Here is a 23,214-nt window from a genome sequence, read left to right on the forward strand (position 1 = left end):
CCTTTAACAACACAAAAGACAAGAATTCCGCCTTCTTGGCTCCTTCTCCTCCAGGCGTGACGCCGCACCCGGGGCTGAAGGGCTCCTGGCTGCGGCCTCACTGCACAGCCCGGGCCGGCGGTGACACGGCCTCTCACGGCCGGCCCCGCCTCGGCAGCCGGGCACAGCCGGCCCCTTCCGGGCGCGCCCCTTCGCCCGAGAGGCGTTGACTTAACGCCCCGGCCGCTGCCGCGGGTGGGTTCCCGCCTCTCAGCAGCCGGCCTCGTTCCGCGAACGGTTCGAAGCGTTTTGGCCCGCGCCGGCCGCCCTCCTCCCCCAGGCGCTGTCGCGTTGCCATGGCGTTTTCCGCTCGGAGCGGGGAGGCGGCGCGGCCTGGCCGGGCCTGAGCGGCGGGGAGCCCGCGGGGCCGCAGCCTGGCCGGACGCTGACCGTGCCCGCCCGCCCGCGGCCGCACAGGACTGCGCGGCCCCGCTGGCCGATCCCCCGCCTCCTCCCTCCTCCCCGCCGCCTCCGCCTTGCCCCGCCGCTGCTTCCCTCGACCCCGAGGTTCCGGCAGCGGCGGGAGGCGGCGGCGGGCGCCGGCTGGGGCAGGCGGCGGGGAAGATGGCGGGGAACGGCGGCGGCTTCGCTGGCGCCGGGAGCGGGGAGATCATCCAGCTCAACGTGGGCGGCACCAGGTGAGCGAGGCTGCGGGGGTGGCGGGCGGAGGGGGACAGGCCCCGGGCCCTGCCGGCGGGCATCGGAGCGAGGGAGCGCCGAGGGAGGCCGCGGGGAGCCGCGCTCCGGGGGGCCGGACCTGCCGGGTTGTCCCCGTGGGGCGCTGCCCGGCTGGCCCGGCTGCCGCTCCGTCTCGCCTGGCACCTGCCCGCCGGGGCTCCGTGGTCTGGACGTGGTGCCGCCTCCGGGGGGCGCTGAATAAAGCTTCCCCCAGCGTGTTGCAGGGGAGCTGGGCCAGGGGCACCTGGAGGCGGGTACGGGGAGGGTTGGCTGTCCTGAGGGGTGTCTGCCTGCAGTGCCTGGGGTCTATAGCTATGTACTTCAGTAGTGCGTTTTATGGGCTGTCTGGGGACACTGCTGCTTCGGGACAGCTTTGCTTTGCCATTAGATCCGTATGCTTCTAGTGATCAGTCTGCCTAGTAGCCTCAGAGACGAAGGTATTGAAAAGAATAAAGAATTATATTGTATTCAAATATACGCTGGAAGTGCGGAATATGGCATATGTTGGCATTTTGGCGGGCTCGCACAGACAATTGTGGGACAGCTGCAGTCAGAATCTGTGTGAATGTTCCTGTCAAAATGCTCAGGCATGAAATTATTCAGATTACCGTAGCTAGTGGAAACTGAAGTGATGTGTCTTCCTGAGTCTGTGCACAATGTGAAACCAGCTATAAATAGTGGGAACTGTTAATATTTTAAGAATTTTCTTGCATTACTCGAGAGATTACCTTGTTCTTATAACTAAATTGTATGTTGCAGTCTTTATTAAAGGAAGGCGCCATTAAAATTGATGTGGAATTCCTTTGTTGTTCTATGACACTAAGAACCTGATTCAGCCCAGAGAAGTTGCTTGTAACTTGCAGAGGCAAAGCTCACCTATAATGATGCTTTCAGGATGACTTTGATGTTGGCTTGGACCGGATTTCATGTTAGACTGAATGAGGTTCTTCAGTGAACTCTATCTCTGAAATTATAGGCCAGTTCATCTTTTAGGTTTTTATTACAAGTGGAATCACAAAGATGCTTCAGTCTCATAATTTTAAATAGAACTTATTAAATGACACCACACAGAGAACTATGTAGAGGGCATGAATCAGGGAAGAAATATGCATCCTCAGAGGGCTTGCCTACACAGAGTATGAAGAATAAGGCAAACTAACAATTGTGTGTATTTCATTTCTCGTTGAAGGTCTAGATTCTCGTCAACAGTTATCCTTTGCATGTAGGGAGTAGTGCATGCATGTGTGCATGGACATTTCCATTTTAATAGGGAGACAATGGGCAACAGTCCTGTGTACAAGGTTTTGGTCTTTTGCAAGTTCAACTTCCCTTGTAGTGCCGATATTCTTTGAAAAATATATCTGAGCCAGGTTTCTCAGCTTGGAAAGGAAGGTGACTCAAAGCTGACAGTGGAGTGAATGATCTGGACAGCAAATGGGAAACCATGGATACTATACATGTTTCCCCCTCTTCAGTAGTTCCCTTTCTAGAAAGCTGAAACTTTAAAGTTTTGTTTATAGAGTTGTATGAGAAAATTAGTGCTCTCCTCTGTCTCTGACATTAGTTGTACTTTGGAGCATCTAGTACAGAGACTCCAGCTTTCCATGTTCTGACAGGAGGTTCCTACTGCTCACTGGGACTGCCAGAGCTGCTCTGTTGTGTGCAGCTGCTCCAACAGTTCCTGATCTCAGCTTTTGTGGATTCCTTTGCTAGGAGCACAAGCCTCTTGCAAGTTCACATTCACAGAAATTACTGTTACAAATTTGGTGAATTTTCTTAACTCTCTATCTGCCTCTCATTATAAGACAATTATACAAGTGCAATAGACTATGAAATGGTCGTTTTATAACTGACAGTGTGTCTGTTTCCAGTTGCCTTTGTTTTCTTTAAAATAACTGTAGACTGCTATTTGCTTAAGGGTATTTGAGGATATTGCACTGGGTTTGCGTAATTGTCCTCATGCAATGTCTATGTGACCACTGCATGTTAGCTACATGGAACTGCAGATGCACTTACACATGTAAATGTAGCTAGCCAAGCTTCTTTCTGCATCCTGGAAAGGAGCACTCTTATGGTTTACATAGGTTAATGTATATGTATTAAAAGTTCTAACCTATATGTTAGTATGAGGTGTTGCTTACAAGACGGAAAACCCTTGTGCTATCTAAACCCACTGATAAAGTTGCAAGGAGATGAACATGGAACCAGTGGATGGCTCTTTTTCCTGTCCTCCTTATTGTGTGGCTTGTTCTTCTGGAACATCTTCTAGTCCCAGATGTTTTGCTACTAAGCTTTTTAACTGACTTAGGAAATGCTTGAGTGGAACCCAGCTGGTCAAAATGCCAGCAAAATGTCAATATTGACACCTCTGAATAGTTGACTGTCACTCATGTGCCTAAGTGCAAACATGCCTCCAGTTCAGAAATTGTGCTGTAGCGTATTGAGAAAATAGTACCATTGAGTCCTCAAACATCAAATGTCTGTTTAAAGATCCAGAATGTCTTAGTGGTGTCATCAGACTTCTTTATTGCTTCAGAACTAGCTTAGCGTTTATCATTCAGTGTTGTAGAATCTGCCAGTTAGCAGTGGTTCTAGTACTTTTTCCATATCTTTCTACATAACCAAAAGTTGTAAAGTATTTAAAGTATAAGACAATAAAAGTCTTTAGCTTGTGAAGACCTTTAAAAGGGGTGATTGCTTGTAACTGTGAGGAAAGATGCAGCTTCACCCATGTCTGGATCAATCTTGGATAAAATTCATGTAACTCATTGTTTTCTATTATGCACAAACTATAACACTCTTAAAGTAGAGAAGGGTAGTGATATGTGTTACTGATGGTAAAAGCTGTGCAAAACTGCAAATAGAAGTCACTTTCCATTTAAGTAGCAAACTGCTTTGATTCTCTTTAATTTTTTAAATTATTTTTTAGAAAAGACTTTGTGCATGTTTGTGCTTAGAACGCTGATACTGTAGACTTTCTGTTAAGAACAGATTTGTTATTGTTATGCTTGAAGTGAGCAGCTACACAATCCATGTTTTATGCAGGATGGTAGTTCCATATAGCCTTTGTGTTTCTGCCTCTTAGGGGGTATAAAGTAATGCTTTTTGTTTACCTTTTTTTTTCTTCTCCAAAACTGGAAAATATAAGCAGTGAAAACTAGATAAATTATGATTAAGTACTGTTATTCAAAAAATATTTTGTAATGTGTTCCTGTACTGTATGTAAACTTGTCATGAAATCTTACTTTTGCATTTCCTTTCTTCATTCCCATTAATTACGAGGTCATCAAAGGTTTTTTAGCTATGGTACTAGTAAGAGGATATATGTGGAGCATGAACTCATTGTCCAAGCTGCCAGTCCAGTTGTCTTCCTTCGTGTTAAATCAAAACATCATAAGTAGTACTTTAATTTTTATTATTCAATAATTTGATTTGGAGTAAATGCTTTCTTTTAACTGGTATTGTTATTGGCTTCCCCTAAGATGGCCCAAATAGCAAAATGGTAAATAATTAGAGTTACTGTAAAATATTAAGTTGAAGCTCACAGTAGTCTTTTGCAGTGCAGAATCTAGCATTCTTTTGAGTCCTAAGTAAGGGTAACATGCAGGTAATGACAAATGTAGCACACTGTTGATAAACTTATATTTTAGTAGCTTCTTTTTTCTGTATTTTTTGTTTTTCTTGTTTTGAAAGCATTGACGTTGACAAAGTATGAGAACCAGAATATGCAGGATGTTTGGGACAGTGTGTTACAAACAAACATGCAAAGAATGACACTCTTGAGGTCTCTGGATGGTCCCGCTTCATGCTTAAGAACAATCTGTGCAAAGAATATGCAACCTCTTTGACTTTGTGCAGACATTTAAACGATCTCACATTTCCCAAACCCATTTGATATCAGCTTTGTAGGACAAATCAAAGAATTTTGATAAAGCAGACTTCCTTCCAATTTTACAGCTGATTCTAAACTTGTAACTTTGGTCTCCTAGGTTCAGCACTTCAAGACAAACATTGATGTGGATTCCAGACTCCTTTTTTTCCAGGTATTTATAATATATTATCACATTAAAGAAAGACAAATTATCGGCCATTTAAAAAAATATATACATGTCCTCAGTTCTTAATTTATGCTGTAAATAGTGTTTTTATTCCTTATGTTTTTTCCCTGTCTCAAGTAATGGGACAGATTAATTTTAAATAAGCTGTTGTCCAAATGGTGTCTTCTATCTTGAATGATGGTATGGCAGCTTATGTGTGCTGCAGAGTTGTCACTTTTTAGATGAAGTGTTGTGGAAATAAAGCTCCAAGTCTGCAGGAAAGGGAGATGCCACTGACTTGATTACTATATTGCCAGTTGTGATCTTACTGACCATGGAAGGTAGCACTGCCTTTAGTGTTGTTTAAATTATTGCTGTATGTTGAGTTTAGTCAAAGTTTTGTAGGGTTTTAACTTGTGGGACAAGAGCTGTTGGATTATTGAACAGCCTTCTGGTAACTTTTACTACTTCTGTAGATTGTGCTACTTACAGTTTGTACCCTAGTAATTTTGTGCTGTAGTTTCTGTACTTTTACCACACCAATTAATCACAAACATATAAAAGAAAACCTGAAGGCTGGCAGGTTTGCTTCCTTGCATTTAACTTTTCTGCTCTAGACCTCTTTCCCAATAAAAGCCTGGCAGCTGACACAGGCACCATTACCTGCTCCTGTTTTACTGAAATGTTCAGATAAATGGAGTGCCAGGGAAACGTCACTTTCTTTGAGGCACGGAAGGAAAGGCACAAGGAGGAAGTCCCTTGCTGTTCCCCAATCTCTCAACACTAATCTAAGGAGGTTGTTCTGAAAGTCATCCAGTACTGGAAAATCTCAGAGGTAGTTGTCACCCAGACTGGAATGCAATCTTGAAATAAAACTGTTGACATTGTTTAGTTTTCCTCACATCTGTAAAACAAGGTTTTGGTGTTGTGTTTCCTACTGATCTGGAGCAAAAGTACTTTGATCTGATGGGAGAGAAACTATGAAATAACATGGTGTAAAAGCTCATTCACCCCAGTAAGCCCTTGCAGAATAGATTGTTTACTCTTCCTTTTTACTTGAGCAGCTTTTACTGATTTACTAGATTCTAACAAACTATGCAGTCTTTTGGGTGTCCAGGAAAACTTTTCTATCCTTTTAGGCTAGGCCTTGTGTCTGTTTTCTTTGGGAATCTGAAGGTACTTATGATGCCGCTCTTAGCCTTTCCTTGCTCCTTTGTTCAGGAGAGATACTTCACCTTCACCATCATGCTGCCTTACCTAGACAGTGTTCTTTTCTCAGCTCTACATTTTTACCAGAATGCAATCTACAATACACAAATAGAGCAAACTGACTGAGAGTATTGCTATCTTATATTTGTGTTACTACATTTCTGGGGGACATCTAATGACGATTCCTTATGTTTCAGTTTGCTGAGTGGAAGAATTTCCACACTGAAGGATGAAACTGGTGCTGTGAGTAATAAACCTACTGATAAATCATTAATTTGATGTTATGCTTTTGGTTAAGTTCTCTCCTAGGGACTTATTCACTGTGGGTGCTAATGGGAGTTACACTGCCTGAGTCAGCTAATGCTTAAAAGCGTGGAAAACAACGGGTCAAATGAATTAAAAACATCCACTTTCCTGGGCTTTAAAAAGCTTGTTTTGGCTTTTGCCAGTATTTTCTCTGTCACTATTGTATTACATAACCCCTAACGTTAAGTATTGCAGAAGCCCACATTTAAAATGTCGACAGCCCCATCTCCGCTTCAGAGTCCACGAGGATTAATGTTCAATTGGATTTGACCTTTTGTTCATGTTTTGTCACTTATTTCAACAGGAGGAAAATATGTGACTTTGAACTAATTTCAAACTGTCATGATGTATTTTCCTTTCGTTATACTCAATACAAAATACATAATCCTTTTTCTTATCTCGAAGCCTAGTTGAAATACTGTTCATGGTATCGAGTGCAAGAATGACTGGGAGTATTTAATTTAGTTATGTCTAGTCAAGTTTTAAAGATTTTAGGACAGAATAAAGGTCTCACAGGTGTAACTACTTGAATGTGACGGCACCAGTCTGGTCTCCAGACTTTCATGAAAACTGGTGACATCTCTGGATTTCTTGGTTTTCATCTTCATTCCAAAATAAATGAGACTGGAACAATACGCGTATTATTGTACTTATTCTGAATTGTACAGACAATGCAGAGACAGAATCTGTAGTTTTTTTCAACAGAAAGAACTGCTAATTGCTGTATTGCAGAAGGAGGGATAATTTTCATTAGATAGTGTTCCGTATGTAGTTGACACGGCAATGTAGCTTTTGTTGGCAAACATATTTAGCAAAATGGCTATTTCAGTCTGTGTGTGTGATATTCTTAAATGTGAAACTATCGTTACAGCAATGTAGTTGAGTGATAGTAAAACACACAAGTACTTTGGTGAAAGCATAGAGGTAGTTGTAATGGTAATTGACTTTGTTAAAAGAAGTCTAAACTTACCTTGATCTTAATACATTTACTGCATTCTGAACACATGATAGAGAACGAGAATACCCGTTGACCTTTGCGGAGCCTCTAGAACTTAAATAACACATTTATTAAGTGCCATCTATTTGCAGCAGTGTTTGTATACATGTCTTTTAAGAATATTGAATAAGTGGATGGTAGAAGAATAATGAGAGCAAAGGGGTGGTCCAAAAACTTCAGGTTATGTTTGTCTGCTGACTGCCTCATCCTCCACTCCTCTTTCTCAGGCTCAGCATAAAAAAGCATTTTAGTGGACAGCTGCTCCATAATAATGCTAAAAGTACAGCAATTTTTCTTTGCAGATATTTATTGATCGAGATCCAGCAGCATTTGCACCCATTTTAAATTTTCTTCGCACAAAGGAGTTAGATTTGCGGTAAGAAGTTCTAACTCTTTCAACTGAAAATTAATTTCATTGGATGAATTAGAAAACTTTTTCAAATTAAGATTGTTCAGTTTTACTCAGCTAGTTGAGTGCCTGGTATAGATAGCTCCCTGGTGGGTTTGGGGTCATGTCTAGAGAGTATATGTATGGTGTGGTGGAGGCAGAAATAGTAGCATTATGTTTTGTTAGTGGATTCATGTAATTTAAACCACTTGTGGCAATATTTTTCTATCCTTGTTTTAATGCAAGATAATTGATATTAAGATCAGTTTGAAATCTCAGACATCCACATGTTGAATGTATTTGGTGTTAATTCAGTAAGTGGGTAGCTTGATGTTCACATTGTGTAATCTAGTTATATGCAAGTATTTTTATTCAAGATATTGACTTGCTCTGTGTGGTTGTTTTGTTTGGTTTTTTTCTTTCTCTAGGGGAGTGAGTATTAATGTTCTCAGGCATGAAGCTGAATTCTATGGAATTACTCCTTTAGGTATATATTTTTTTTTAATATGAGGTAATCTCACATTTATTACTATAGTAATGACCCACTTAGAAGTCCTGGGCAGTGGTGACCCTGAAGATTTTCAAACTTACTGATACAGAAGGTTATTTGAAATAATGTAACGTTTCCTGGGAAGTGAAAGCTATCCTCACATCTGTTTTTCCACCTTAGTGAGAAGATTGCTACTATGTGAGGAACTGGAACGGTCCTCTTGTGGCAGTGTCCTTTTTCATGGTTACCTGCCTCCTCCAGGTATTTTTGTGTTCATGATTTGATGTTGCTTACAGTCATTTATTGCTTTGGTTTGTGGGAGTGACTGGCTGAGGTAGTTACTCTAGCTGTCAGACTGTTCAGAGAAGGCTTTCCTATGGAAAGATTAAGAAGAATGGTTGAACCGAGCATTGTTCTCATTTAAAACCAAGTCTTTTATCTGTATGCTGTATGAAATGGTATATTTAGAGTACTGGGCTGGGGGGGGTGCCATGTTAATACTAAACAGGCTGTATTTGGTAGTGGACTAGAGCAGAGGTTCTTCAAGTACATTTCAGTTAAGTGTTATCAGTATGAAGTATTTTCTTCTTTCTGAAGGTACAATTGCTTTAGGTGTCCTATGTCTAGATGACAAATCAGCACAAATGAGCTTTCCTTAACAATATGAGTAGTTGTTGAATTTTTACTTCTCTGTAGAGATGAACACAGTTCATGTGTTAACATGAAGTGTAGGGGATATCTAGCCAATTGTTGACAAGTTTTCTGAAGACTGTTCCTTAAATTGTGAATGTGAACATGGAGAGCAAAAGCATTTTCTGTTTCAGTGTTACGATATTGCGTAATTCTTATAGCAGATGAATTAGACTTTAGATCAAAATACTCAAGTATTAATCCCGTAGTTTGAAAGTTTATTCATACCTGTTATATTGCTGAAGCTTATGAAGTGGCACAAAACATCTCTTTTCTTTTATAGGCATTCCTAACCGTAAAATAAATAATACTGCTGGGCCACCAGCTGATGTCAGAACTGGTCAAAACAGCTCTGAGAGTGAGATTCATGGAGGTGGTGTCCAACCTACACTTGCTGGTACTGGGGAAGGTACAGTCAGGCTAGGTGAGAAATGTCAGTTTTAAAACCAAAACAAATCTCAGAGTTGATTGTCACTGGGAAATAAAAACTGAGTGACTATTTCTTGTTTCAGTCTGTTACTCTGTGTTTGCCTGATCTTACATTGCTGAACATTTACTTAAACACTACTCCCTATACAGTATTTAAGGCTCACTGCTGCGCAACCAAGACATGAGGCTGAGAGAAAGGCAAATCATTCATGCAGTCTTAGTAGGGCCCTAGACAAATGCCTTATGCTGTACTAAAGCCATGATAAAAACCAGACAGACAGACTAGTGTCTCTTTGGTCTTTGTTCAGGACCTCCTTCCTGCTCTTGTGCCTCTTTCTTGCTCCTGGTGCTTATCTTGCCCTGCAAAAGTTGAGTTTCTAGAGCAAAGGTGGTCTTCAGTTGTTTGACTAAATAGAGTACTTTCCATATAAAATGTATATAACTGTAAATAAGATAAGCTTGAATTCTGTTATTTTCCAGCTTTTGACTTTGCAAGCAAAATGATGCTGCTACAGTGTCATGTTTCTGCTATAATTGTGTAAATCGTGGTAGTGTGAGGAAAATCTAGACTGTGTTAAAAGGTGAATCTATATCCACGTCATATGAAAATAGTTCTTGGATATGATTTGCTAATTCTTCTTTGTGAAGGTTTGGAAGAGGGCAGTATTGGGGAAAATGAGACACAAGATGTAGTCTTGAGGCATTAGTTCTTTTGCATGTCAAGGTTGAGAGCTAACGTGGGGAGAGTAGGACCATAATCATTGATTTCCAGTGTCATCCAACACTTCTGTCAAACCTGAGTTATAGATCAGAAACAGGCATACTCCCACTAGATAATAAATGAAGGAGCCATAGGTATTCTGAGATACTGGAAATTTCACTTTACAGCCTGGAACAATAATTCAGGGTTACACCAACTATTTGGAAAGAACTTTTACAAAATAAAGCAGTGTTTCTTATTTGATAAAATATTTTTTAACCTATTTGGCAGGCTTTAAAACCAAGGCTCATACTTGCCTCTTTCTTCTTATGAACACTTTGCATTGTAGTCACTGTGACAAAATGTCTTCTTTCCATGTAAGAACTGTAACAGTATTAAGGATTGTGAGGAATAACATTGCTAACTAGAATCTAGCTACAAATGTTTGTTGAGAAACTTCATTATCGAAGTTTCTGTTGCATATCCTAGCAGAGAGCTCTATCCTATTCTAGATGTCTCTGTTCATCTTCTCATACCCATCACTTGACTGACTTTAGCTTTCTTGTTGTTTTTAGGATTTCCTGTGGACCCACGGAAAGTCCTAATAGTAGCTGGCCATCACAATTGGATAGTAGCTGCCTATGCCCATTTTGCTGTTTGCTACAGGTATGAATATAGTTGATTGTTAGGTTACAGGAATCTAAAAAAACAAATGATGATTTGTTGTGAGCAAAGCAAAAAGCTTGCTTTACTCTGAAATGACAGCAGATCACACGCATTGTCTGCTTCTATAAATATCAATTGCCACTTGTGCTCGTGCAAGTAAACTGCTTGATAGGAATTCAAATTTTGCTGCTTTTATGGCAATTCTTGGTGTCATTGCGAAAGCAACGGACTACAATTGAACTATTTCAAAAGCCTGTTTTAAAGCAGGCTTTTAAAGGAAAGATTAATTTACAATGTTCTTCCTAGTTATATGGGTTTGAAGACAGTCTGTGAAGTTAGACTATCAAAGAACTTGAAACAGTTAATGGATTTTTGCTACATAAGTGATATACCTCATCTTCAACTTCTTTGTTTTTTTTGGCTCAGCAAAACTGTTATGCACTTGCTACTTCACCTGGATGGCTGAAAAATGTCTTTAAATGTCTTGTAAGCAGACTGGCTGTTTTTTAAGATCAGGTGAAGATAAATAACATCTTCATGTTACAGAAGCGGTTCTTAGTTCATATCTGGTAGTCTTGATTTAATTAGTGGCTGTCTTTTCAATGAAAAGGAATGTTTGAACAAGAGCTGTTCCCAAAAACAAATACTGCTGTCATAGTGTGGTTCAGAAACAGAAGAGAGAGTAAAGACTGTAATGTGAATAGCTTCTTTCTTTACTGCCAAACTGAAGCCACAGTTTGCTGCCTTTTTCACGATATAGAATACTCGCTTAAACTTTGTAACTTAAATCACATCTGACTTGTCTCTTGTGTTCACCATAGCAATTTGTTTTGCTTTAATTTGTGCTAAATATGGCTTCTTTTGCTCTGTTTAAGCATAATTGAAAACAAGAACATTAATATGGTCTGACTGGAGAAAAAGGCAATGATTTGCAATTGTCTTTGTGCTAATTGTCCCCTCCTTAGGAATTGATCTCTGACTGTTTTGCTTGGATGCCGGCTCACTTAAGTGAAAGTGCTTCTTTCCTGCTTGGTAATCTCTTAATGAGACTTGTTACCATTGAACTTAAGTCCTTAGTGATGCTTTTGATGAAGCATGTCTTACTTGAGTGGTTGCTGAAAGAGGACACAGGTCAATATGCCAATTTTAAATGCTGCTTTTCTTCATAATGGCTCAAGGTAGCAGTCTTATCTTGATTTGAATATTTTTTCTTCTGGAACTTGCAGGAATTCTAGGAATACAATGGTGGAATTTTCCTTCCTCCATTCTGCTGTTATACAGCTTTGGTAAAAGTTTTTTCCCCACTCTGCTGCATCTTAGTACCTGCTGCTTTATATTGCTTGACAAATGAATTTGCCCAGACATTTTGAATATCTAGTGTTTGAGGAGAACAGCATACACTTAAAGTACTTCTCTCTACCCACAAATTTTAGTATAGCTTGCTTATGCTACTGTGCTCTAGTCAAGTGATGTGATTTTTAAGAGTCTTGTAAGGGTTATGTTCATGTAAGGGCAACACCTGAATTTTAGCCAGAATCACTTCTCAAAATAAGTGGTAATTTGTAGTGGACTGGACAGTGAATCCCATGCAGTAAAAAATGAAATATACTCAGATGTTTAGTTTTGTGACTTCCTTTTATGCTTCTTGTAACAGGTATTATTTAAATACTTATCGTAATTATTTTAGTCGAAAGCTACAGCAAGGCACAATGCATCCTAAAGATAGTATTTTTTTCCCCTTTGAAGTATGGCATAAGTCTTCAAAACTTGATAATAAAGCTTGCGATAATGTCTTGGTTGCACTTAAAGGCTTATGGATATTGCAGTCCTGCTCTTAAGTCACTTCACTGCGATTTGTTCTGCACGTATAAGGGAGAGCACAGAGATCTGGGGTGTTTCATCTCCAGGCTGAAATGAAAGAATGGCAACAATGGCAAAAAATACTATAGATGTGTTTGTGCTTTCCATGTTAACATTCATATAATTTAAATGCTTGGATTTACTGTGCTCTAGCTCAGTTGCAAAGTATCTATACTATTGCCTAAAATTAAATCAGATAAATTGTGCTTTTCTGGCATCATATAAGTCTTTAAAATTGTACAGGCAAATGACTCTCTAAAAGAAAAAGCTTATTGTCAATTCAGCATGGTCTGTTTACAGTATACCATAAACAGAAAATGTGCTGGAGTGTGACTGGGTATCTTACAGGACATGTAAGACACCTTGCCTCTGCAAATTAATAGAGATTTCTTCTAAAGTCTTATGTGGAACCTCATTCTCCAGCATTTGGCTAACCCAAGCGTTTGGCTGGATCATCCACATTGGTTCAGGCTTAGGCTGAGATGTCTGTTTCTACGTGTCTAAGCTGCTCCCTGTTCCCTCCTTTGCCTTTCCAGAATTAAAGAATCATCTGGGTGGCAGCAGGTGTTCACGAGTCCCTACCTGGACTGGACGATTGAGCGAGTGGCTCTCAACGCAAAGGTGGTTGGAGGACCTCATGGAGACAAGGATAAGATGGTCGCAGTTGCCTCAGAGAGTAGCATAATTTTGTGGAGCATTCAAGATGGTGGTAGTGGCAGTGAAATTGGTAACTATAATTCCTTGGTGGTTTGTGGTGGTTTTTTTGTTGGTGGGTGTGTGCGTAACCAGAAAGAAGTCTGTGACCTTATTTTGAGGTGTGGATGATCAGCAGTGTTTGGTGATCAGTTTCACAAAATGTCAAAACAAGCTATAGTAAGCAACACATTGGAGCATATTAAGTCTCTTCCCTGTCATGCTAGAGGAATCCTTTCTCAAAAACAAAATGATGAATAATAAAGTAGCCTGTTTACTGAACAGATACTAACTAATACTTACTGTTTAGTTCAGCTTGAGTTTTTGTGTGAAGATGCAAATTAAACGTTTCCCTGGACTTGTATTTGAATCTACATCATAGCACAAAGGAACTAAGGTTCTGAGATGGAAAGCTACCAATACTGAGAGATTCTGCTCTTTTCTTTCCTTTGTCTTATTAAAGCCCTATTGTTACACAGAGATGATGAAAAGGTTTCAGTTCTCTGCCAAATGTAGTTCATAAATGGAATTTGGAAGATGAAAATGTCTTAATTTTATAACTTGGGTGTCTAGCTAGGGAAAGAGCACACTTGACTCCCCTAAGCATACAGGAATTGCTGCTTCTGCACCTTGGCACTGAAGGACATACAATTAGGAAGGCTTTAGAAACAGCAAGAAGACATTTTCAGAAGAAAACATTCCTTGGTACTGATCTGATGGCTTGTCTGACTCACCATCGTTCAAATCCAGGGCAAGTTTGGGAGACAGTGAAGGGAACATTATTAGGAACTTCCGCTAGCCTAATCCCTGGCATTGTGCCAGTAATGTCTGTTTCCTCTGGCAGTGGATACTGATAACAAAGTATGACAGCAATCTCCTCATGTGGACACTTTTCTCTGAAACTTAATGCTGAGTTAATTTGTTATTAGATGTATCTCAGTAGTTGAAGTCACGACAATTAATGTCATTAACTAAAGTCAAAATGACAAAACTCACGTTTTGATCCATGTGCCTTTAAAGGAAAAGCTTACTTGAAAGATGCTCCAGCGATTTTTAGCTATGTTAACAATTGTTGCTTTTTTCATACTTGAATGAGTAGAAGCAGCAAGTCAGATTTAGAGATGGGGAAAGGCAGAGGTCTTGTATGTCATGGTGCAGCCATGTACTGCTCTTTCTTTTGTGGCTCATAGAGTTCTTATGTGTAATTGTGGTCAGCAAAACGGAAAAGGAGGTTCCATTGTATTTAAAAAAATAAAAATCTGAGAAGTGTGTCTAACAGTTGAATGTGAAATATCTGTCTTAAACAGGAAGTAAATGTTATACTTAAAAAGCCTTTTCTTTTGTTATGCTCCCCTTGACCAATTCTTAAAGGCAGGGAAGAGTTGGCATGACAGCTGTACTCCTGTAACAGGCATTGCTTTAAGCACTATGCTATTTCATTCCTCCTGCATTTTCTGTTTTGACTTAGCTACCTTGGGATTTGCAATAAAATATGTGAAGCAACATCTTGAATTTTTGGAAATCAAGTGCAAAGAGAGGCAAATGCAATAAAGGGACTTTTACTTCGAATAAGAACTCTAAAATATGCCAGTATTATAAGGTTCTGATAACTCGGACTATGACTTAACATGGCAACAAAACTGAAGAAAGCACTTTTGCTAAACAGGCTGTGCTGCATTGAAGTGACTGTAAAACAAAGGAAGTGCCACTTGGGGCCAGGAGGAGCAGAGAGAAGGTACCCGCAGGATCGAATCTTTAGTCCAGCTAACATAGAACAAAATGTACTGTTCCTCTTTTAGATAATAGGTCATGCTGCTTGGTTTAAAAAAAATCTAAAATATACTTGTGTTAAATAGTAATAACTCAACTATCGCTGCCTTGTTTCTTTGTAGTGGCAAGTGCTTGCAGTCCTGCTTTGTGTTAGAGATGTAGTACGTTGCTATGATCTTCTGAAAGAAACTGCTTGTTTCAAACAGTCATTGGAGCCTGGCAACACCATCCTCAGAAAATTGTGTGGGCTGGCATCTTTGTGATAGAGCTCTCCCAGAGCGCTCGCTTTCCTTTCAATATTACTTACATAAGACACTGCTGCTGGATTGCTGCTGTAAGCAGTATTTTACCGGGAGGGACCCTTAAGACAAGAGCCTGTCATTACGTATAGCATTGTCTCCCCTGTGGATGGGTCTCAAGATTGTTGAGCCTAAGCAGGACTGACACTTCAAATTCCTCCAGACCATTCAAGCTGTCTTCCTTGATTTCCTTGAACCTCATCCTTCTCTGGAGGAATCAATTCTAGTTGTTTCTGTGGATTTTTCTATTATTGCCTTTTTCACGTGCCCTGTACTGCTGAATCTTATCTGCATCAAGTGATTGTACCATGACCTGGAAAACAGTTTAGCATCCTAATTAAAACATAAGTATATATTGAGCTTCCTGAGGTTCCTTCTTGGGGTTTAACAAAGGGCTGCTGCTTGGTTGGGAATGGCACTCTGTTCATTTGAATTTATCTAAAACAATGTTGGGAAATTTTCCAGCTATTGGGTACTCTTGTTTTGAAGACATCTGTCTGCTGCAGTTAAAGTATATTAGTGAGGAGTAATATAAATATGTAGAGGAGTAGTATAAATATGTAGAGTGAGCAGTATGGAATAGGAAGCTTGTGAGTGAAGCTTGATATTCGGTAGTGTAATGTATCCCCAGTAGTAATGACTTTTGTACTTACCAAGCAGTAAAACTTAGTAGTCTGCAATTGCTTACAAACTGAGTTGCTTACAGGGCTGATTTGCTGGACTTCGTAGCTGGCAAACTCGGAAATGGTCTCAAACCTTTTTAGTTTGCTGTAACTTTTAAATCCACGGTACAATAAATAGTACAAAATGTAGTATGCTATCCAGTTTGTAATTCAACAAAAATATTCATATTGGATCTATTGTGAGACTAGGAAGCTCAAAAGAGAGGACAGATTTTGTGGAAAAGCTCAGATGTTTAAGGTCTACTATAACTGTAGTCATCAATGCCTGTCATATTTTGCAGTGTTCTGATTTTTATTAAGTGAAATGTTCTTGATGCCACATTTCCTTTACTTGGAAGGCCAGCATTTGCTGGTAAGTTTTATCTTCCAGATTTTGAATAGTATGTGATGATTGGTGAAACCGGTTCCATAGATAGTTTCAGTTTTTAATAGCCTTTAGTCTCTACTCATGGGCTGTAACCAAACTTAAAGATCTGGAGATGAAAAGAGAAAGAAACAAAGAAATAGGCTTTTGCAGGCTGCTTATTCTTACGAGTTCAAGTATTTCTGCTAAAAAAGAAATTTGAATGTATTCAAGTAGTGTCACATTGGGGATGTTCAATCTTTTCCCAAGAATAGGGATGAAGCCTTATAGCCTAATTTAGTTTCTGAAATATGTTGTCACACTGCACCTATTTGATTTGACTTTAAAAAAACCAACCAAACAAAAAAGCTCTGAGAACTTGTAATACTTTAAAAGGTAATTGCAAACTAGTATGGCGTAAATTTGTCTGTCTAGCAAAACCCATGAAGTTACTGCTTCTTAAATGACATCTAATAGTCACAGACAAAAAACAAAACAAAACAAAAAACAACCAAACAAAACCTAAACAAACAACCCTCCCCCCAACAAAAACAAACACAAAACCACCACCACCAACAAAAAACAAGCCAAAACAAAAGAGTCCTGCTTGCTGTGATAGGATTTTGGGGGTTTTTTAATGCTTTGGGGTGTTTAAAGCCATTTGTGAACTTGATGGCTGTAGAAAAATAAAGAATACATATTTTGCATGGGCTCTTCTTCCTTCTCTTGCCTCCTTCTTCCCAAGTAATGATTGCATCAGCAGAGATGACATCACACTCTCATTTAATTTAACAGAACCCAGTTTGCTGCTTGAATTGTAGCTCACCTGGTACCCTGCAAGCCCAGTTTTGGCTTTTCATTACTGGCTACTGTAATAAATGTGACGTTTAATAATAGCGAAGAAATTCTATTGTTACTGTGTTTTTCTCTTTATTTTAGATGAGCTTCATAGACTTTTCATTTTTTGTAGGAGTGTTCAGTCTTGGAGTCCCTGTAGATGCTCTCTTCTTCATTGGCAACCAGTTGGTAGCTACAAGCCATACGGGGAAAGTGGGAGTGTGGAACGCTGTGACTCAGCATTGGCAGGTGTGTTCAATTCAATTTTCTGCATAATTTTTAAGAAACTAGTATGTCTTTCTAGTGAAAAGAGAATAAAGTAATCTAAAAGTATGCGTGAAATGCTTGTCACAGGGTTTTCAGCCCTGAGTTTGCAACCTTGGTAGCTGAATATAGTGCCTGTAAGCAGAATGTTGAATTGTTTGGTGGTACTACCAAGCATGCTTTTTAGGCTTTCAAAAAAAGGATGTGGTGTGATTTGGAGTAACAAATGTCAAGTGTGTGTATATTTAAACTTCCATGTGGATCGCTAACTTCGTAAAAATTCACTAGGATCACAGGAAATAAAAAAATAAAATTGTGGGGAATGTGTGATGGCAATTCTCACCATCTGAAAGAAGAAAACAAGAAGGCAGTCTGATATCTGAGGATCTCAAAAGTTCTCAAAAGATTTTACAATGGGAGACTCTTTAGCAGAAATATACATTATGCTTTAAAGATGTCTGTCTTGCATGTGGACGCTTTTGACTTTATTCCTATTGTCAGAATGCATGTTAAACAGAGAGATCCTTGGAGTCTGTGTGAGTCTGAGAAAACAGTTGAGCATTCATGTGAATAACAAAGCTTGTAACACAGCCAGATGGACGTCTTTGTGGAACAAAACCTGGATGCAATAAAAATCCCCAAACTGCCTTGCAAATCTCAAGAGGCAGAACTGACCTGAGGCTGCTGCAGTGTTTGCTGACTAAGTTCTGAGTCAAACCCTGAGTGACAGTACTGCTAACAAATAACACAGATAATAAGCATGGGATAGCACTGCTTCTGCAGCAGAGACAGACGTGTTAGTATGGTCTTGAATTAAACAAAACATTATTTAAAGCTCCATTGATGCCTTGGAAAACTTCTGTTAAGAGACAACTTACTGCTACGTGACAAACTGGCATTTGACAATGTTTTCTAAAGGAGCAAGTTATAAGGAATAAAAAACGATGTCCCATTCATTCTTTTTGTTTCCAGGGGGAGCCACAGAAATCTTTCAGATCACATTAATAGTTCCTCAGTTTGACTGACCATTCCTTTGGTGAAAGCATTTCTTACTGAAAAGCAGAAAATCTTTGTGCCAGGATGTCCTAAAACCAAGCTTTTGGTTTTCTATTTTTTTTTTTTTCCTAGAGTGATTTCCTAGATGGATTTCCTATGAGAATAGCTCCCTTTAAAACAAACAACAATAACTGCCCCCCCCAACCCAAACAAAACCTAACAACAACAAAGCAAACAACCACAAAGCCAAAACACCAAACAAAAAAACCAAAACAAACACCTGCCCCCCCCAATCCAACAAGTTTCAAAATGCTTTCTGCACCTCAGACTCTTTTGCTAGTAAGGAGAAGAAAAAAATATCTTCCTATAGATCTTCATCTCCCTTTAGAACACACTCTTCGTGAAGAATCCCATAAAGCCTTAAGTGGCAGGACTGTACCTCTGATCTTCAAATTCCTCATGAGAAATCATGATATTTGTGTAACTGCTTTCCATGAGTTGCCCATAGCTCTGGACTTAGGATGTAATCATGCTTGCTGCAGCAAGAAGGGTTTTGAGGAACAGAATGTGCCAGTGCTCCATTTCAGACCAAAAACTTCTGTTTCCTTTCAGGCTTTCTTTCCCGATGCTTTTCTAAGTTCTGCTTTCAGGAACTTAGTTTGCGCAAAGCTATCCTTCCTTACACTGTGCTTTTTATATTTGATGTATTACACCCTATAGAATAAGAGGTAACATAAAGCAATAGAGTATGACAGAAAAACTTGATCTGTAAAGTGAGAACTCTCACTGGCCGTGTTTTACCAGTTCTTGTTTTATAGGGTTGCTGTTTCCTAACGAAGGTTCACGTCTTGGCAGGTGCAACTGCTGAATCACCTCTGGTGTTCCTATCTGCTGCAGAAGAAAGGGCTCTCCTTGTTTTGTATGATCTCTCTGACCCAGTCAGTCAATCTCTGCTGTCAGCAGCATTGTGGATCCTCTTGCTCAGACCTCTCTTTGCAGTTGTTATGTTTTCTGCAAGGTCATGAGTGAAGTAGTGTATCTGTTGATGGGTTTCCTCTAGTTTTGTAAACTTTTTGCAGATGGGAGAGCTTCTGTGTATACCTTTGATCCACAGAACCAGAGAGCACACTGCACCTTGATCCATAGCCTCTTAGATGCTGAGACTGTTTTGTTTCTTGCCTCTCTGCTCTTGTACTACTCTTTTTTAAAGTAGTCTGGAAAAGAATAAATCTTTTGAAACCAAGCTCTGTGGCCCAGATCGTTAGACATGTTACTTAATTAGGTGTAGTATGACTTTGACTGTGGGGAGGGTAGGGTACTTAAACAGCTTTATCTGAAAAATACTATGTGAAAGCATCGAGATCAAGAATAGCAATTCTTTTCAGTAATTGGAAGGGATCCTTCTCCAGGTCATTCAATCATCAGTTGTATGAGGAAAATCCAAGTGCTTTCCAAGAACAATTGATTTTTAGCATTGAATCTCTGAGTTATGAGTGAGTGTAAGTGAGAGAGGCATAATTCTTTAAACAAAGAAGGGGGGGAAGGTGCCTCTTTCCTCCGCTCCAGCTGGAAAATATGCAGAAGCTGTATTCATGTTGCAACTTTCTCTGTAAGGCTAAGTGATAGGCTTAAAATATGTTTTAGGGGCTTACAGACTATCCATAGGTTAGGAATGGGTACTGGTTTTGAGTGCTAGCTCTTTGGGATGTGGGGAAATTTCTTTGGTTGGTTTATTTTGCTTTTATCCAACAGATTCATTGTAGATATTTGACAAACAATTTTGCAAGTCTCTGAAGTGATCAGAAGGATGCTGCTGGTCAGAGCGAAATGAGACCTTAAGCTGAAATTTCCATGAATTAGTATTCAGTGTCAATTAAGTGGACTGACTGAAACATATGGAATACAGGAAAAATGCTATGACTGTGCATCTTTGAGTGCTCTGGATAAAAAATGGCTTTTGGCTTTTTCTTCCTCAGGGCTGAAGCCAAAAAGAATTGCTTGAGATGGGGGAACCATACTTAGGATAAGTTTAACTTTTTCTTTGCATGAGATCTCTGTCCCAGCTGAAGGGATAAGTGCTCCTTTTGATGCTAGAGGGCAAAGAGAGGGCATTCTTAATCCCTCACCTTAAGTTGTAGACAAGTAAGTAAAATGTCACAATGCTGCCTTTCAGTTTACTTAATGTGGATGTGTATTGGAAGTGGGATATTGTAGTGGGAGAAGAATTTTTTTCCCCTCATATATCTGCTAGAGGCTGAGATATCCATAGAGGCTGGCAGAGGGACACAAGAACTGGGGGGTAAAAGAAGGCTTAGAGAGGCAACATGTAGTTCCTTTGCCCAGCAACCTCTTAAGGAGTTGTCAGAAAAGGAAGAATGGATAGGACAGGAAGTGTGACGTACATTCACTTTGCATATTGGGAAAAAAAAAATCCTCTTTTGAATATGTGCTTTAGCTGCAATGCATTAAGCTTTGTGCCTTCACATGGAGAAGGATCTTCCAAAGCAGTTGTGCTAACTTGTCTGTGTGCTTCTGCTGAACTTCATGACTTAGGATTCAGTTTGGCAGAGGAAAGTAGCAGCCTAACTTCTTGATTTTTTTTTTTTTTTTTTTTTTTTCCCTCCATTCTGTTTGCACTAGGTTCAGGATGTTGTTCCTATCACAAGCTATGATACTGCTGGGTCTTTTCTGCTGCTGGGCTGTAACAACGGCTCTATCTACTATATAGGTAAGAAATGGGGCCAGGTTGGAATAAAAAGGAGGTGGTACTGAGCAGCTTTGTTCTTTAATTCTTTAGTTGGTCTCAGTTGCATCAGAACAACTCTGTCTATTCAGAGCAATAAACAAATGGCTCTTCCCCACAGACATGCAGAAGTTCCCATTGCGAATGAAAGACAATGATCTTCTAGTGACAGAATTGTACCATGATCCCTCTAATGATGCTATAACAGCGCTCAGTGTCTACCTCACACCTAAGACAAGTCAGTATTCTATTCCTGTCTGTTACAGATGCAGGTTGTTTTTTGTTTGTTTGTGTGGGGGTTTGGGGTTGTTTGTTTGTTTGTTTGGGGTTTTTTTGTTTTGTTGTTGTTTGTTTGTTTTCCTAAATGGACTTTTTCTGTGGCTGCATAGCAGGGCTAAAGCAGACAAGTTAGCCCCTGACCTAAACAATGCATTTTTCTTCATTTAGTCACCTTCAAATGAATGGTGAACACTAGGCATAGCTGTTTCCCCTTACATTTGTACATATGTATAATTAGGTACATGTACATACATGTATGTGTGCAAACGCTTGTACATCATGCATTATACATTAATGTATAATGTAATAACAACACATCATATATTAATGTTTATGTATAATGTATCTTTGCTGGTTTTAAGCCTTTTACACAAGATATGCACTTAGATTTTGAATTGTATTTATTGAAATAGTTTTTTGAGCTGGGGGGGTAGACAACCTTGCTGTTGTGTCTAACCTTATAACCAATATACTAATTAACATTGCCATCTGCAGCTGAATGATGCTTAGCTATTGTGTCTATTCACCGTTTTGTAATCACAGTATAGTTTTCTTTTAGATTAAAAAAAAAAAAGCAAAACAAAGCAAACCCCACCCCCCAACCCCACATAACTATATTGATACCACAGTGACCTTTTAACTATAGTCCTCCTTGCTCTTGCCCTGTTTTCCCATTTGACCTCCACTAAGGCAGAAAAATAAACAGTATGTGGCACATATTGACCATATCACTATGAGGAGTTCCAAAATATCTGATCATATGACTATATCCATCTCTTTTTACACTTCTAGGAGGGAGGAGAGATTTGGAGAGAAGGCTGTTGTTAAGACAGTGTTGAAGATTAGAGTATGGAATTAAAAAAACGCTGGGGTTTTTTAGTGGCAAAAGGTCCTCTCTGTTCATGTGAAAATAATGAGTAAAAAGTGTTTAAAATTAATATCTATCCTACTGTGGAAGCTTGGAAATACTATTCTCTACAACTATATTCTTGCTTGCTTTAGGTGTAAGTGGCAATTGGATTGAGATTGCATATGGCACCAGCTCTGGAGCCGTAAGGGTGATTGTACAGCATCCCGAAACAGTTGGGTCTGGGCCTCAGCTCTTTCAGACCTTCACAGTTCATCGAAGTCCTGTTACAAAGATCATGCTCTCAGAGAAACACCTTGTGTCAGGTAATCTTATTTGTACTGGTGGTTCTCCCTTCCTCCTGAGCAGTGAAGTATTTGTATGCATTACTGTATAACTTGCATCATTCCCACATGTGATAGAAATGGGTGGGACAGATTTGGGAGCAGGGGAGGGGCTAAATTGGCTTGGATCCTCTTTCTTAAACTAAGTATTCTTCAAAGCCTGTAGCAGTTAAAAGGTTTTATTTGACCAGATACTGGAACAACTAGTTCTTTCATTTGTGTCTTACTCCAAGGTTGCTATTCGGGGAAATAAGAGGGTTTGTAAACAAATGTATCCCTGTCAAGTCTTATTGTTGTGGGCAGGTCCTTTAGGATTTGTCTTCTTTTAACAGCCTTTCAGGAGCTTTCTGAGTTGCAGCAAAATATGCATTATCTCCTCTTGGGCCCTAGAAAAAGCCTTCCCATGGCTTCAAAGGGCTGTCTGTGTTTCTTCTTTCCCCAACAGTCCCCCAGTGTTTGTTGTGCTGTCCTATTTGTCCTCTCTTATTCTCAGGAAAGTGTGTTGCTTTCAGGGAAGATGCAATCACTCCTCCCCCTGTAAGAATCTGTTTTACCTACAATCCAGCAACCAGGGCAAGGCAGAGAACAGATTTGCTTTCTGCTGCTATCCCTTTTTTGAAAAAAAAA

At 39.8% G+C, this 23,214-nt stretch overlaps 1 protein-coding gene across 1 annotated transcript in view; it reads left to right on the forward strand.

Moving 5' to 3' along the window:
• Positions 1 to 200: 200 nt before the first annotated feature.
• KCTD3 (potassium channel tetramerization domain containing 3) overlaps positions 201 to 23,214 on the forward strand; it is a 28,516-nt gene continuing 5,502 nt past the window's right edge. The window contains exons 1-13 of the mRNA XM_065630576.1: positions 201 to 677; positions 4,707 to 4,760; positions 6,161 to 6,206; positions 7,569 to 7,642; positions 8,083 to 8,141; positions 8,325 to 8,405; positions 9,118 to 9,258; positions 10,539 to 10,629; positions 13,026 to 13,216; positions 17,248 to 17,363; positions 21,015 to 21,102; positions 21,239 to 21,355; positions 22,399 to 22,569. Of these exons, the coding sequence (XP_065486648.1) occupies positions 604 to 677; positions 4,707 to 4,760; positions 6,161 to 6,206; positions 7,569 to 7,642; positions 8,083 to 8,141; positions 8,325 to 8,405; positions 9,118 to 9,258; positions 10,539 to 10,629; positions 13,026 to 13,216; positions 17,248 to 17,363; positions 21,015 to 21,102; positions 21,239 to 21,355; positions 22,399 to 22,569 (1,303 nt within the window). The 5' untranslated portion in view covers positions 201 to 603. The remainder of the gene's footprint in view (positions 678 to 4,706; positions 4,761 to 6,160; positions 6,207 to 7,568; positions 7,643 to 8,082; positions 8,142 to 8,324; positions 8,406 to 9,117; positions 9,259 to 10,538; positions 10,630 to 13,025; positions 13,217 to 17,247; positions 17,364 to 21,014; positions 21,103 to 21,238; positions 21,356 to 22,398; positions 22,570 to 23,214) is intronic.

This window comes from Caloenas nicobarica, chromosome 3 (assembly GCF_036013445.1).
Source record: "Caloenas nicobarica isolate bCalNic1 chromosome 3, bCalNic1.hap1, whole genome shotgun sequence".
NCBI lineage: Eukaryota > Metazoa > Chordata > Aves > Columbiformes > Columbidae > Caloenas > Caloenas nicobarica.